This window comes from Mus caroli, unplaced genomic scaffold (assembly GCF_978045245.1).
Source record: "Mus caroli unplaced genomic scaffold, Mus_caroli_1 scaffold_7, whole genome shotgun sequence".
NCBI lineage: Eukaryota > Metazoa > Chordata > Mammalia > Rodentia > Muridae > Mus > Mus caroli.
Genome location: NW_028227262.1, coordinates 54,400,102 through 54,414,635, shown reverse-complemented (window position 1 = coordinate 54,414,635; position 14,534 = coordinate 54,400,102). Strand labels below are relative to the sequence as shown.

General features: G+C 46.1%; 1 protein-coding gene across 24 annotated transcripts in view; it reads right to left on the bottom strand.

Moving 5' to 3' along the window:
- The window catches only part of Magi1 (membrane associated guanylate kinase, WW and PDZ domain containing 1), a 623,637-nt gene extending 609,715 nt beyond the window's left edge, over window positions 1–13,922 (bottom strand). For 17 of the 24 annotated variants that reach the window (XM_085840262.1, XM_085840263.1, XM_085840249.1 and 14 more), the window contains exon 1: window positions 13,003–13,921. In XM_085840262.1, coding sequence (XP_085696388.1) covers window positions 13,003–13,315 — 313 coding nt within the window. In that variant the 5' untranslated portion in view covers window positions 13,316–13,921. Of the gene's footprint in view, window positions 1–13,002 lie in introns of all 24 variants that reach the window. The other 7 variants (XM_085840252.1, XM_085840254.1, XM_085840269.1 and 4 more) reach the window with 2 other exon arrangements.
- Between the last annotated feature and the right edge of the window lie 612 nt (window positions 13,923–14,534).

Here is a 14,534-nt window from a genome sequence, read left to right as displayed (position 1 = left end):
TTCTTTTATTTATAAGGCTATACATTTCACAGTGAAATCATCTCTAAGCAGAAAATAGATTCTATTCCCACACTGGGAATTCAAATCCATATGAATGTCAATTTCAAGATGTGATTTTGCACCCAGTTCTAAGTTTCAGCAGACCAGAGCCCTGAGACAGAATATTCCAACGATTATAATCAGCTGTCAAAATATACTCTCTCCCCAGCTCTTCTCAACTGGAATTGGAGAGCTGTCACCAGCTGGGCCTCGATGAACATACATGGACAAGTTTTGGTGCCAAACTAAACCACTTCCAGAATGTATTATTCATTTCAACACACATTTCTTGGCCTTTCCTGTGAGCTGGTCAGCATCCTGGGCCCTGGAACATAGACATAAGAAATGTGATTGCTACCCTCAAAGAGATGACGTGTGACAGGCACCGATGAGAGACTAACACATAGAGGAAGCCAGGCAAACCTGTCACGTGGGGACCCAAGATGGCTCCCAGATGTACTCTATTGGGTTCACCCATGTTTTCAAAAGAACGCTGAACCAACGTTTAAAAATTGGTGGAATTTATGCCTTTAAAAATTCTAAGCTTTTGGGGTTTCTTGAAAACCTGAGAGAGCTAATGAGCCTGAGCCAATGTTAGTACATGACATGACCACAGCAGATCAGAAACTTTTGAACAAGGTAAATCCTCCCAGTTAACCCCGGGCTCTACCACTCACTCCAAATCTCAATACACAAACTCAGCTTGACTCCCATAAAAAAAACAATTCAGGAAGAAGATACTGAGGAGCAGGTCAACCGAGGTATATGAAGAACAGGGTTTCCCACACTCCCATTCAAGGGCTATAACCTGATATTACTCCCAACTAAAAAGGAAAGTTCACCTGAACTCACAAAACTAGTGCTAGACATTTGTTCACTAAAATATAGATAGATAAGAGGATACTCAGCAAAACCATGCAAAAAACATGGAACAAGTGCAAGCAATGTAAATGTTCATGTTCACAGCATAAAGGCATACTATAAAGTGACCAAAGAGCCACTGGGATGTTTAACTAGGTTTATATGTGTTTAAAAACTTACTAAGTCAACAGACCTCCCTGAATCAGAAGGCAGAGGCAAGCAGATTCCTGAGTTTGATGCCAGGACAATCTACATAACAAGTTCTAGGCCAGCCAGAGCTGGGTTTGTTTTTGTTGGGGGGGGGGGGGTTGGAGGGGAGTTAAGTCTTCATTATTTTTATTAGGCACAAAGTTCTACCAAGTACTGTTATAAAATTTTATTTTAGTAAAGAAAAAAGTAGTCCCCAGCACACCTATTACCCATGTCCATGTTCGTGTGTGTGTGTGTGTGTGTGTGTGTGTGTGTGTGTGTGTGTGTAAGTATGGATGGATGGATATATAAAAATACAATGTTAACATATACATTTCTCTAGGGTAGAATATTAAGTTATGTGCATATATTTTCTTTCCCCATTAACATCTTTCTGTATTCTACATATTGTGTAAATGTGAAAGCAATTAGACTGACGTACTGATCAACTATATATATATATATACATATATATATATATACATATATATATAAAGATCAATAGTTATATAAGATCACAATGGCATATGATTTTTAAAAGATTAGAAACCAGAACCTTGATTATTTACTTTTTATTAAATAAAATAAAACATACATGCTCCAACACCAGAGAAAGTTATTTTTTAACAACTTGAGCTTTGAATTCTTAACCAAGGCACACAGACAGGCTGATAGTTGGAGAAGGAAATGAACACACTCTATCAGATGTAAATTCCAAGGTCTTGCCAAGAATCCAGGTGGTAAGACACTGACTCTATACCGACTCTATGTAAATCAGGCCACAGTGGTGCCTCCCATGGCCACATTACATAAGCAACTGCTGCTTACATCTGGCTAGAATAAAGGCACGCTAAGACCTCCAACACAATTAATTCAATATTTTCTCTACAGTTCAAAATGCTACAACAACTGGCAGACAACCATCTTAAATCATCACAGAAAAGTCAGACATATGGCTAAGTATATTTAATATGCCTTAAAAATAAAAAGTGGATTTCCTTGCCAATGAGATCTGAGGCAAGGATTTTTTATGTAAAAATCATGTCTAGTTTTTAACCCTATGAAATTTTCAACAAAGATTTCCTAAGTACCTACACAAAGCAGAGATTATACAATACACAAAACAAGGATGCTTCCTACAAGAAGCACACATGCAGCAAAGAAGACAGTCAGGCAGATTTACAGTTACAAGGCACAGGCATGAAAAACACCCACAAGGAGGAAGGAAATCAACAGAATTCATGGTGTAAATCATAAAGAGCAGGAGCCTATGGCAGACAAACAGAACTACTTGAAGATACATCAGAGCACTTTCTGATCTCTGGCTGGAAATTTTGGGAGAATACTTTATTTCTAGAATTTTCTTCACTGAGGTCACTAAGCATATACTGTGTCTGGCACCTTTCACAATAATCCCCCCACCATGCGGACACAAGGATGCCAGGCTATAGGATCAAGACATTTGGAATATGCAAGCCTAGCCTGAGCCTCACTGTCACTGACTAACAACTTGTGGAGATATACTTCTCATGGTTAGAAGGAGAATGAGATCACACAGCTAACTAACTAAGAGGTGGAGAAGTCCGTGGGACCTATAAACAAGTGTTTTACTTACTAATCAACTACCCTACTCAGATTCCCAGCCTATCTAGGAAGCCCTGCCTCAGAGCAGGCTTCCTCAACCTCAGCCTTAGTGATAGTTTTGATAAATTTCTTGTACGTTGTATGTTTAGCAACCTTCCCGATCTCTATTTACTGGGTGTCAACACCACCTAATCCTTAATAGACCACACACACACACACACACACACACACACACAAAATGTTCCTACACACTGGCAAATTTCCCTAAAGCAGAAAGGCAAAATTCTGCCTTAGAAGAGGGAACGCAGTGCTGGGTGTCCATTTTTCCAACTAAAAAACAATCACAGCTGTTCATTATGACTTAGGAACCCAGGAAAATACTAAATATTCAACATTTACCTCATGCAGGCCTCACAACACCATATTAGCTCGCTTCTCTGTGGCTGTGATAAAACTGTGCCCAAAAGCAACTTGGGGAGGAAAGGATTTATTTGGCTTCTAGGGTTACACAACCCATCATCAAGAAAAGCAAGCCAAGGCCTCGAGGAAGGACCTGAAGGAGAAACCACAGCTGGCTTGCGCAGCTACCTTTCTTAGACATCCAGGCCCATTTGCCTAGGGTTAACATGCCCCAAAGTGGGCCAAGTCCTCCCACATCAATCATCAATCAAGAAAATGCTCCACAGACAGGTCCACAAGTCAATCTGATGAAGACAGTTTCTCAAAAGACATTTACTCTTCCTAGCTATGTCCAGGTTTATGTGTTGAGTTGACAGAACTGAGACAGCCACCCTGTGACACCGGTATTCTCTCTGTCCACTGAGAGCTGACAGTCTGCCAATGAACTGGCCCATAGTCTCTGATGGGAAGAGGAAGAGCCAGGCAGGCTGACTTCAAACCTACATAACTAATCATTAAGCACCACTACCACCCCAGACATTTTTAGTGTAGGAGCCGACATGGTACCAGAAAAATCAGACAGCCTCAGTATCCAGATCTCAAGGATCACTGGTGCTGGTTCTGGCCTGCCTTGCATACCAAGAAATCAGGAACCTGCCATCTCTCCAAACTATCACAACACGGAGCCTAAGAACAATCGTCCGGATCAACTCCTCACCCATGACCATGTAGGCGCAGAGCTCCACCGAACACATGGGACATCCAGCTACAGGCTTCTTTCTCGTTTGTCTGAACCAGTCCTTTAGAAAGAGCATGTGAATCATACAGAAACAGGAAGGCAGTTTCTGGACTTGAAAAAGCTCCCTCGGAGAGCCATGTACCAAAATCTCTATCCCTCCCAAGAAAACTCTTTCTTCTCCCTGAAGCGCTTTCAAATGGGGAACAATAACAGAAGCCAACACTTTCTGAGCAGTCATTCTGCACAGGCCCAGAGCCATGTGGCTTCCTCATTTCCAGTTCATTCCTCCATCAGCCCTACAGAGCAGAGCCCTCATCATCTCCATGTTCAGAGGGACAAGCATGGCTCAAAAGAGGTGAAGCATCTTACCCCCTAACACCCAGCTCTCCATTAGCCAGACTGAGTATAAAGTCTTAATTACAACCCATCAATTAATTTCTATTTGTGGATTAGCCTACAAGCAGCTTGACAGCCCAGTTAATCCCGTGTATAGCAATAATTTTGAAACAAGGCTTATCATCAGTATATGAGCAAGAGCCTTTTAATTGCACCATCATGCCACTGTCCATAAAAAGAGCCGCAAGCTTTGTCTCCCTACAAAGTAAAAGATTAGCCTTACTGCAGCAAACATAACCGTAGCCCATTAAAAGCACACACACAACCGACTCTGCTTGGCTTGATACCTTAGCAATGAGAGTATAATTTTCTTACATAACTCTTTCTCCCAACACTGGAGATAGTTACAGAAAAAAAAAAAAATGCACAGGGATGGATAGCCAGCAGGAGGAAGCTCTCACCAACCACAGAAGGAGTAAAGTATCCATAAACTTCTCTGACGCAATCAGCAGGAAGCTGCTGCCCCAAGCCCCAAGTTCTTCCTTAGCAAGGTTTTTAAACACCTGGCTGGCCTCTGGGCCTCCAAGGTCCTTAGGACTGACCACCTCTCTGATAAACTACTGACATTCAAATAATCAACTGGGGAGGCTGAGACAAGAGGATAGCCAGCCTGGTCACACAGTAAAGCCCAGGCAAATCTGAACAACGGTAAAAAGACAGTTTCAAAAATAAATAAATAATTAAATAAAAATGAAAAAAAGCTGATCTCAGGTGTGATCCTAGAAATTTCATTTAATACCCACATGATGGTGGGGAGAAGGCAGGGTGGGAAACAAAGTAATGGTTATCTAATAAAGACATGGGTATATAAGGGCTGCTATGTCTATGAGATCCTCAGGTGGCTCAAGTGGACTAGATCAACCACCTGGTGACCCTAGGAACTGCCACTACAAAAATTCAGCATTCTGTTTGCCCTAAAATCACGAGTATCCTCCTGAGATTGAAAATGCAAGCTAAGTGAAACTTTATCTTTGATTCCAAGGCGATTTTAACATACTCCATTCTCCTAGACTTGGTGGGAGACAAAGGCCTCGGTAATATCAAGACTAATCGAAGTGAGTCATAACTGCTGTCTTCTAAGGTATGTCCGGACCACGCATCTAGCTCCACTCAGCTCCACTCAGAGTGGGATCATTTAAAAAGTCACGTGGGATGTAATGCAGACAGACCATCATTAGTCATCTACCTTTTCGTTACCTGCAGAGACGACTGACCTCCAGAGATCTGCTCCAGTTCTAAGTTTGACAGCAAATACTCAACAAATTATATGAACAACTACTATGCTGCATCCTTGGCACCAGGGCAACAGCATCAGTGGAGAAACAAACAAATCCTGCCCTCCTGGAATTTAGATCCTACAGGCAACATACTTATGCAACCTGCATAGTCCAGGGTAAGATGAAGAACAGGAGACCACCAAAGGACTAGTGTGAGTGAAGATCGTTTTCAACCACATTTTAAATGAGCTGAGGAAACCTCACTGAGAGGATGATTGTTGAAGAAAGGCTTTTTTTTTTTTTTTTTTGGTTTTTCAAGACAGGGTTTCTCTGTGTAGCCTTGGCTGTCCTGGAACTCACTCTGTAGACCAGGCTGGCCTCGAACTCAGAAATCCGCCTGCCTCTGCCTCCCAAGTGCTGGGATTAAAGGCGAAAGAGCTCATGTGTCAGATGTGTAGGTGGGGGCCTACAGGCTGTGGACAGGGATAGAAAACTGATGTCAAGGGCCAGATCATACAGGCCTTGTAAGTCTCTCTATCAACTCAGCCTTTCCCTCTGAGATGGGGACTACAGGTGAAAGCATAAATATTGGACTGTTCTACTATATAATTGCTGAGCTATAAAAACAGATGATTACTATTTCATCATAAAAACACTGTCTAAATGCATTTTCTAATTGTATTACATGCCTTCAGAAAAGATGAGAGTCAGAACACACTGGACTTTTAATAAGAGACCCAGACTAGACAGACCCAACCTTGACATAAATGGGCTTCAATTGGAGAACCAATGAAAGGCAACCGTGAGAAATAATACCCATGCAGCCAGCCATGGAGTGGGCCATGTCAAAGCCCCTGGGCCCAAGGTCACATGGGCTACAGACAGGCAAAGATTCAGTAACCTACTTTTAGGACACGAATAGTCCTGGACATCCCTTCACAAATCCGACAGCCTTTATTCTTGGTGTATACAAAATTCAGCAGATCCTGTTACACATATACACAAACTCAAGGAAAGGACCACTAACATCCCAGGGTGGTGTTGTGCGTTAAATAATCTCTGTTTATGGAGCAACATCCTTCGTGTAAGCCCCTGTGGTAAGGAGATGTCAGAATGTTTTCTCTTATAAACCACTTAATTCCCCTTGGTGGATCTCATCAATTCTGCTATCTGAGACGAGCGGGATCCTGACGGCCAACAAATGCAGGAAGCCAACTGTATGCCATTGCCTCATAAGGTCAAGTTAATCTATTTTAAATAACACAGCCAATGGCAAAGGGTGGCACAGGGAACGACACACAGCCTGGGCTGCCTATCCTTGTAAGATTTCTTCCCTATAAAAGTCGTGGCGGATTCCACAACATACACTAAAAATACGCCTCTGACAAGGGTCTTTGGCACTAAGAACAAACACAGACTGATTTTTGAAAGTTTAAGTTAAAAATATATAAATAAATACAAAGCATAGTTTAAGAGTGAGAGAAAGGACTGAGGCTGCTGTGGGTGACAATAAACAAACAGATACTGCGCACAAGGACCGAGCTTCAATACAGCAGAGCTAAAACATCATGACAGGGAGCCCCCATCCTCCGAGCATCTGAAGTTTACAAACAGACTAGCTGAACTTCAGCTACTAGTCAACAGGCAGAAGTACTTGAATCTAACTCATTAGGCTTTGACAACCAGTATAGCCCAGAAGAGATTAATAGGCACTGGGTGTCTGCTAATTGGAAAAACTGTTGGGAAGAAAGTGAAAGCATTGAGATTCTATAGAAGGAAGGATAAGGAGGCAGACAGAGGAAAGAGAGACAGACACTAAAGCTAATCTAGCTGCAGACTTATCTGAGACCATCATTGTGGCCCACACCATTAATCCCAGCACTCAGAAGGCTAAGGCAGAGAAACCTCAATGAGTTCAAGGGCGGCCTGGTCTGCACAGAATTCCAGGGCTGCACAGTGACACCCTGTCTCAGAAAACAACTCATCTCATAGGAAGAAACAAAGGAAAGAAAATGTTCTCCTGAGGGTAACAAATTTTAGTGAGTACCTGTTTAGTGAATATCAGGTGGTGTTTCAAAGACTGGGACTGGAGGTGTATAGAGGTGAGTTTCTTGTTTTCACAAGGGAGGAGAGTGACATAGAAGAACCAGCCCTTATAAAACTGTGACACACAACAGGAACAGGGACGCACTCGCTTCAGGGTTATCTTCCATGCTGACAGTGGCATCTGGTAACAGCTCAGTCTGGACTAGGAAAACCAATGTCAGGCACCTCTTCCCAATTCCAGTTCTACTACAAACCAAGGTCAACCCGCTACCACCAAGATCTGAGGGGAAGAGCAGACAAAACACCTCAGCGGGTAAAGTCATGAGACTTAGCTTGGGACCCACACAGTAGAAGAAGAAAACTCTCTCCCTCAAGTTGTCCTCTACCTCCACAGAACTACCAAGCAGGTCACATGCACACACACACAATACATACATATGAATAAATAAACACATGTAATAAGAATATTTTTCTTAAATGATCTCAGGGTAGAACACCAGGAGAAGGACATAAGGAATGAACACAAGTAGATCAGGAACTCTTTGAAGATTCGGTAACAATAAGAGCCAAGGGCAGGAGAGATGCCAGAGTTTGGATCCCAACACCTAGTTTAATCAGATGGGTCACAACTCCAATAGGATCCAACAGCTCTGGCCTCTGCAGACACCTGTGCTCAAATACACCATTTACCCACCCACGGACATATATATGTATCATTTACCCACCCACGGACATATATGCATCATTTAAAATTTTAAAAGGAGCCAAAAGCCAAGCACAGTGCGACACACGTGTTATCCCAGCATGCAGGAAGCTGAGGACAGGAAGACTTCAGAGCACAGCCGGGACCACATAGTGAGTTTAAAGACAACCAGAGCAACATAGTAAGATGTGCTCTAGAAAAGCCAAAAGAAGACAGGGGAGATGGTTCCGTGGGTAAAATCACTCGCTGCTCACCCCGAACCCCTGAGCTCAAGTCCAGCAACAAACATAAAGGTCAAGTGTGAACCAGACTACACAAAGTTAGCCTCTGACTTTATGTAGCATACGTAGGCTGTGGCATGCATATGTCCCCATATACACATCACACACACACACACACACACACACACACCATGACAAAATTTAAAAGCAAAAAGAAAAAGGAATTTTAAAACAGGAGTCAATGTGGGGACAATCTGGGAGAGAGGATGGGAGATCAGACACTCACAGGAAAGGAAGAGACGGAGGAAGACACAGCACTGAGCTTAGAAATGAGGGCAAATGGTCACAGAATTATTTTAAGAGCCATTGTCACATATTCCAATTCAGCAACACAAGCACACATCATCAAAACAAAACAAAACAAAACAAAGAGAGGAGCAAAACCTGCACCCAGAACTACACTCAACTCTGTGTGGCCACAACTCCTCCTCTCTGCGGTGAGGAGAAAGGTCTGGTGGTGGCAATGTCTGAATTTTAAATTGTGTCTTATTTATTGTCTCTTACTTGCCTTAAAAAAAAAAAAAAAAAAAAAAAAACAGTGGAAGGGCAATTTCCTGAGTAATTTGCAAAAACCACAAATTCATCCACAGAAATATGAAAAAGCATGACCTATAATATACTCGTTTGAGACACTGCAATCAGACAGTTTTAAACATCGAGTCGGAGTTATTCGTAGCCCAGCACTTCAGGCAACCAATGGCTCTGCAGGGAAGCAAACCCACTTATTCTTGGCATTGAGAACTTTAGGCCCTCGGAAAGTGACTTTGTAAGATCTGTGACACCATATTCTGGGTCAGGCCACCTGCCCATCTTCTCTCTCACGGGCCAACAAGTCACAAAACTCCCCCAAGGACCCCGAGCCCAAAGTTTCTGAGTCAGTGGTACCTTGGGAGGCAGAATTTACATTTCAGACTAGGACAAGGGAGCCCAGACCTGCTGGGTAGGAGGAAATCCAACTCCATAGCCACTGCCCTAGGTGTCAGGGGCAGAGGCATTGGGATGGGAGAGGGCTGCGCTCGCTCTGCCTTGGCTCTTAGCAAAGTTACCCAACCTCTCTGAACCTAAGTTTCCAACTTAGCTTCCTCTGAGTCAAGGTCAGAGGATTAAAGAAGGGAACGCCCACAAAGTGCTAGGCTAACCAACCACCTGACATACTTTGTCTTCTGGGTTTAGTCCAGTGCTAAGGTATGAACCAAGGACTCACATGTCCTAAACACATGTTGTCCTGGCAAACGCCAATGTGAGAACTTAATAAAGACTAGCTACCTCCTATTCAACATTTCTATAATTACTTTCTGTCCCTAAAACGCTAGAATGATTAAAATTCAACATGGACAAGATTAAAAACTGGCAAAGACAGAAAGTAACCAGAACAGTCATAGCAGCTTGGTTTGTAACAGTCAACTCTGGACCTAGAAGCAAAGGCTAAAAAAGGAGGGGTCGGGGGAGAACAAAATACCTACTAGAGAATACTATGCAGCAATGAAAAAGGAGCTACAGCGTGAAGCATACAAGAACTCTCCAAAGCCTCCTGGGTGAAAAAAGACACACAGTAGGATAGACTATACTTCATCTTTTATGCAGTAAAAGAATGTTCAAATCTACAGTAAGCGGAACCAACACCCTTGGTTGAGAGGGGAGTAACTGGAAGGAATCCTGAAGGGAATATTTAGGTGATGGTAATGTTGTGTATCTTCATTTGAGTGTCCAGAAGGAACATGAGAGAGTACACATGCCCAAATTCATCAAAGCAGACACTTGGTATCTGACCTAAATGGATATAACATATATACAAGTTATCAAAACATTGCAGTACACTAGACATGGCAGTAGACACCTGCGATCCCAGCTCTCTAGAGACTGACTGGAGAACCAGGCATTCAAGGCCACACCGGACTATCCTGCCTCAAAAACAAAACAAAACCGTAGGTACTGTTTTTATGTTTATATACATATATACGCACACACGTATCAGTTTAAAAGTCTAGTTTTTTAAAGATCTGAATTCTGCTATAATTCTGCATTTTAAGTATCTGAATTCTGAAAATAATATGCATATACAGATCCAACTAGCATACATACATTTATAATATTTTAAGCATATTATGACCAACTGTCCTCTCCACTTAATGTGGGTCTACCAAGTCTCGTTCACAACCCACTCCTATCCATGAGATACTATGTGCTATAGAAACCCGCCATGCAACAGAAAGGGTACAATCTTCTACCACAAGAAGACTGTGACATTTCCACGCAGATATGTACCCAGAGTGACTATGTCCCTGTGAGAGCTAACTCAAAATGGAAACACCATAAAAAGTATAATTTTTCCCAAATACTAGCTCAGTCTACTCGATACAGTAAGACACAGTAACAAACAAAGTTGGAGACAAATATGTCCTATAATTTAAATCATTTTGCAACAGGAAAGTGGGAGGACTGTTGAAATGGTTCCTAGGGTCATCTTCACAGTAACTGTGCCCATGTCATTATCACATGCGACAGTTTTTATAATGTGGTGGATTCCACAGCACTCATAGCCTATTGCAAGGGTGTTCAGAAGCACAAGCCCACTCTCTCCCTTTGTGAGCATTTCTGTTGGCAAAAGACAGTCCTGATCATAGGACACCTGAAGGCACTATATTAACTGTCAAATCCACAGGCATCTCCCCACCACCACCACCACTAAAGAGCGCACAGAGGGGAGAGAGAGAGGAAGGGAGGAGGGGAGGGAGGGAGAAGGGGTACTAGCTAGCTCCAGGATCTCTGCAAAATAGTGGAAGAGCTCAGCTTCTGGAAGCTTCTAGCCCATGGCCAACAAGTCTTAGGGCCCATTAACCATCACCCAGACATCCTGACATCCTGCTGGATGAGAAATCTTTCTGCAAAATGAGCCTGAACTCAAACCCAATGCTGCCCCCCGCCCCCCATAGATAAATGCCTGTCACAGTATTTTCTCAACAGCTCTACCAAGTCATAACCACCTGGGGAACTGGCATTAAATTCCTAGCTAAAAACTGAATTCCTAACTGCTTAAATCCAACTCCAATACGACTCGCTTTTCCTGAGCACTTACTGTGAACCAGCACACTTCCTCAGTTATGATTCTACCAGAAACTCCTAAGGACAGATTCATCAGGCAAGGCCAAGTAGCAGGATAAGGACATTCCACTGTTAGGTGTCAGCCTCTGCGCTCCCAAAAGGGTAGAAAGGCCTGGCTACTAGGCTCCCCGCACACAGTACTGTGCTCATCCTCCGGTCATCTGGAAGCGGCCTGCTGCTGAGAGCACTGGCTCTCCCCGGCTTTCCTTTGACACGTTTCCTTCAGCTGCTGCCATCCTGACAGGAACATATGGCAACTTTTCACCACATTCAACTCTGCCACCTCCTCTGGTGCTTTCATCTGGGAGAACCTGCGTCACAGCACTTGGGTGCAGGAGGGATGCCTCTAAGGACTGCAGCTACGCTCCGGTGGCTAGAGGATCAGACCATTGCTCAAACCAAAATGCGAGGGAGTACTCTCCCACGGCCAGGGGTCATCAAATGCGTCTTTTAGAAAGCCATCTTTACCCTACAGACTTCTAGGGGAGGATCTGCTTCCCCACCCCCACCCCAAAACTCAGGTCCCGAAAGTCGTCCCCTCAAGCCCTCCTCCTCCTTGCTCAAGGTTTAACAAAAAAGACCCATACACTTTTAGTAGATGTGTGACCTTGGGCAAGTCTTTTACCTAAGGTCAGACCCGGCTTACTTATTGTAATATAGGACTTACAAAAAACAAGTCGTTCTTATAGCACTGACGTGAATCAGAATGAGATAATGCAATTAAACCACTTTACAGACAGCCTCTCACATAACACGCTAACAATAAATTGTAACCATCAACAATCATCATCAATAAGGACGACGGTGCAAGAGGAGGAGGTGGCTGGGTAAACTTGGACTAGATTCGCGCCAAGCGCTAATTCACCCCTTCCCCCACCGTAGGTCTCCACAAGGAGGAGACACAGACGTCACCCCGCTGTGGGGTGATTGCAGGCTCTGCAGGCGGCTGGATTAAGGACTCCAGGGGGTCATAATCCAGCCCCACCTGGAGGGGTTGCAGGGTGAAGGCAAATTCTGTGATGGAAGAATTCCAATCAATCATAAATAGACCCTCTCCTTCCACGACCCACTCTCCAGTTCAGGGAAACAGGCAGTGGGCAAGCCACCAGCTCCGTGAGCTCATCCATCCCGTAAGGGGCTGGGGGAAGCGTCCACCTTAGCCTGCCTCAGTTCCCCATCTGCCTTAAGGTGCAGGCGAGGCTGCGCAACACTAGGTGGCTACGACCTAGAAGTTGACAAACCAGGCCTGGGAAGCATCTCCCCGCTTCCCGGCGCAACCCCGGCCCCTGCCCGCCACGCAGGTGGGCGCACAGCCCACAACCTCACAACTTTGAGTGCATCTGGTCCGGGCCTCAACTTTGGCTCACAGCACTCGGAGCAAACGGCGCCCCCTCAGGCCTCCCCTCTTTTTCGGGGTGCGCCCCCCAAAGGCACGCCCCGTCTTACCTTGTCTGACGGCTTTGAAGGTGACGGCCTCCTTGCAGCTGTCGATGACTCCCAGCACGTCATAGCGGGGCAAGCCGGACACCCGGACCCCCTGCACCTCCAGCAGCAGCTCACCTTCGGCCAGCTTCGGCCCCTCGCCACCGCCGGGAAGCCCCGCCGCCTCGGCCGCCGCCACCGCCCCCACGTACGGAAACTCCCCATGCTCCGCGCCCCCCAACACCGTCACCCCCAGCTCGCCCTGGGGTCCCCGCTTCACGGTGCACTCGTGAACGCGGCCAGTCCAGTGGTTCTTCTTCTGGATCACTTTCGACATGATGAGTTACAGCCCCTCCTCGAAAGAAAAATTCAAATTAAAGAAAAAAGAAAAAGAAAAGAAAAAGAAAACTGCTAAAACGAGAGACAGGTGCCCCCACAGCACGAGCCCCCGGAGCGGCGGGCTCACGGGAGAAGCATCTCTCGGAGCGCGGGAGCGAGCTACTCGAGCCTCCTCGCCCGACTCTCTCGCGCTCTCAAGCCATCATAAAACAAACTTTCCGGGCTCCGTGAAGAGCCCTGCACGGGCGCCCGCGAGCTTTGTTTGCATTCCGGTGCCTCCGGGTCCGCGTTCCGGCGCCGACCGCGCTCCCGGGACCAGAGTCCACTCCGGCGCCGCCCGGGCCCGCTCTCCGCTCCGCGGCTCTCTCCACACGCGCCGCGCCTGCTCCGCGCCGGCCGGTCGCTCCTCAGCGCGAGGGAAGCCCTTTCCAAGCTAGTTGCCGGGAGCCCTGGAGACGCGGCGGCGCGGGGCGGGGGTGAGGGGACGCCAGGGAAGTGGCCGCGGCCCCTTTAAGCAGATACAAAGGCTCGGCTTGTTTTGTTACAGTTCATTCTACTCCGCGCGGCAGAGCGCAGCGGCCGGCTGGAGAGGAGACGCGCGCGCATGCGCTCGGCGGCCGCCCGCGGGCAGGCCCGCCCCACCCCTCCTCCTGGAAGGGAGAGATTCCAACGCGCCTCCCGCGGGGTCCTAGGGCCGACCCTTCATTGACGCCAACTTGCTCCTCTCCCTGCACCCCTAGAATTCCTCCTCTTGCAGTGTAGTCGGCTCCGCCAGAGCCTTTTGGGGAACACGTGTGCTTGCCTGACTCCAGATCTCGAACTTTTGGAACACAGAGAATTTGGCTTTGGTGTTTGCAAATCGTTTCAAACAGGTGGGGGCTGGGAGACCAATTCAGCGCGGGGCTCACACTCTTGCCTGCCTACCCGGGTCCCTGCTGGTCCTCCGCTAGTGCCTGGCCACGCCATCGCTCACGCGGCCCCGCTGCCTTCCGCCACATTTCCGCGCCTGCTCCCCGCCCAGGGGTTCAAGTCCATATGCGGAGCCTGGCTCTTGTTTTTGTGACCCTGAGGACCCGAATAAGCAAGACCCACACACCCTCTGCATCCCTGTCCGCGCCCACCAAACGCACCTACACATACGCTCCCATCGTTAAACTTTGGGGCCAACTTTTTAGGACAAGGAGAAAACTGCCAGCGAGCTAGAAAAGCCAAAGCTA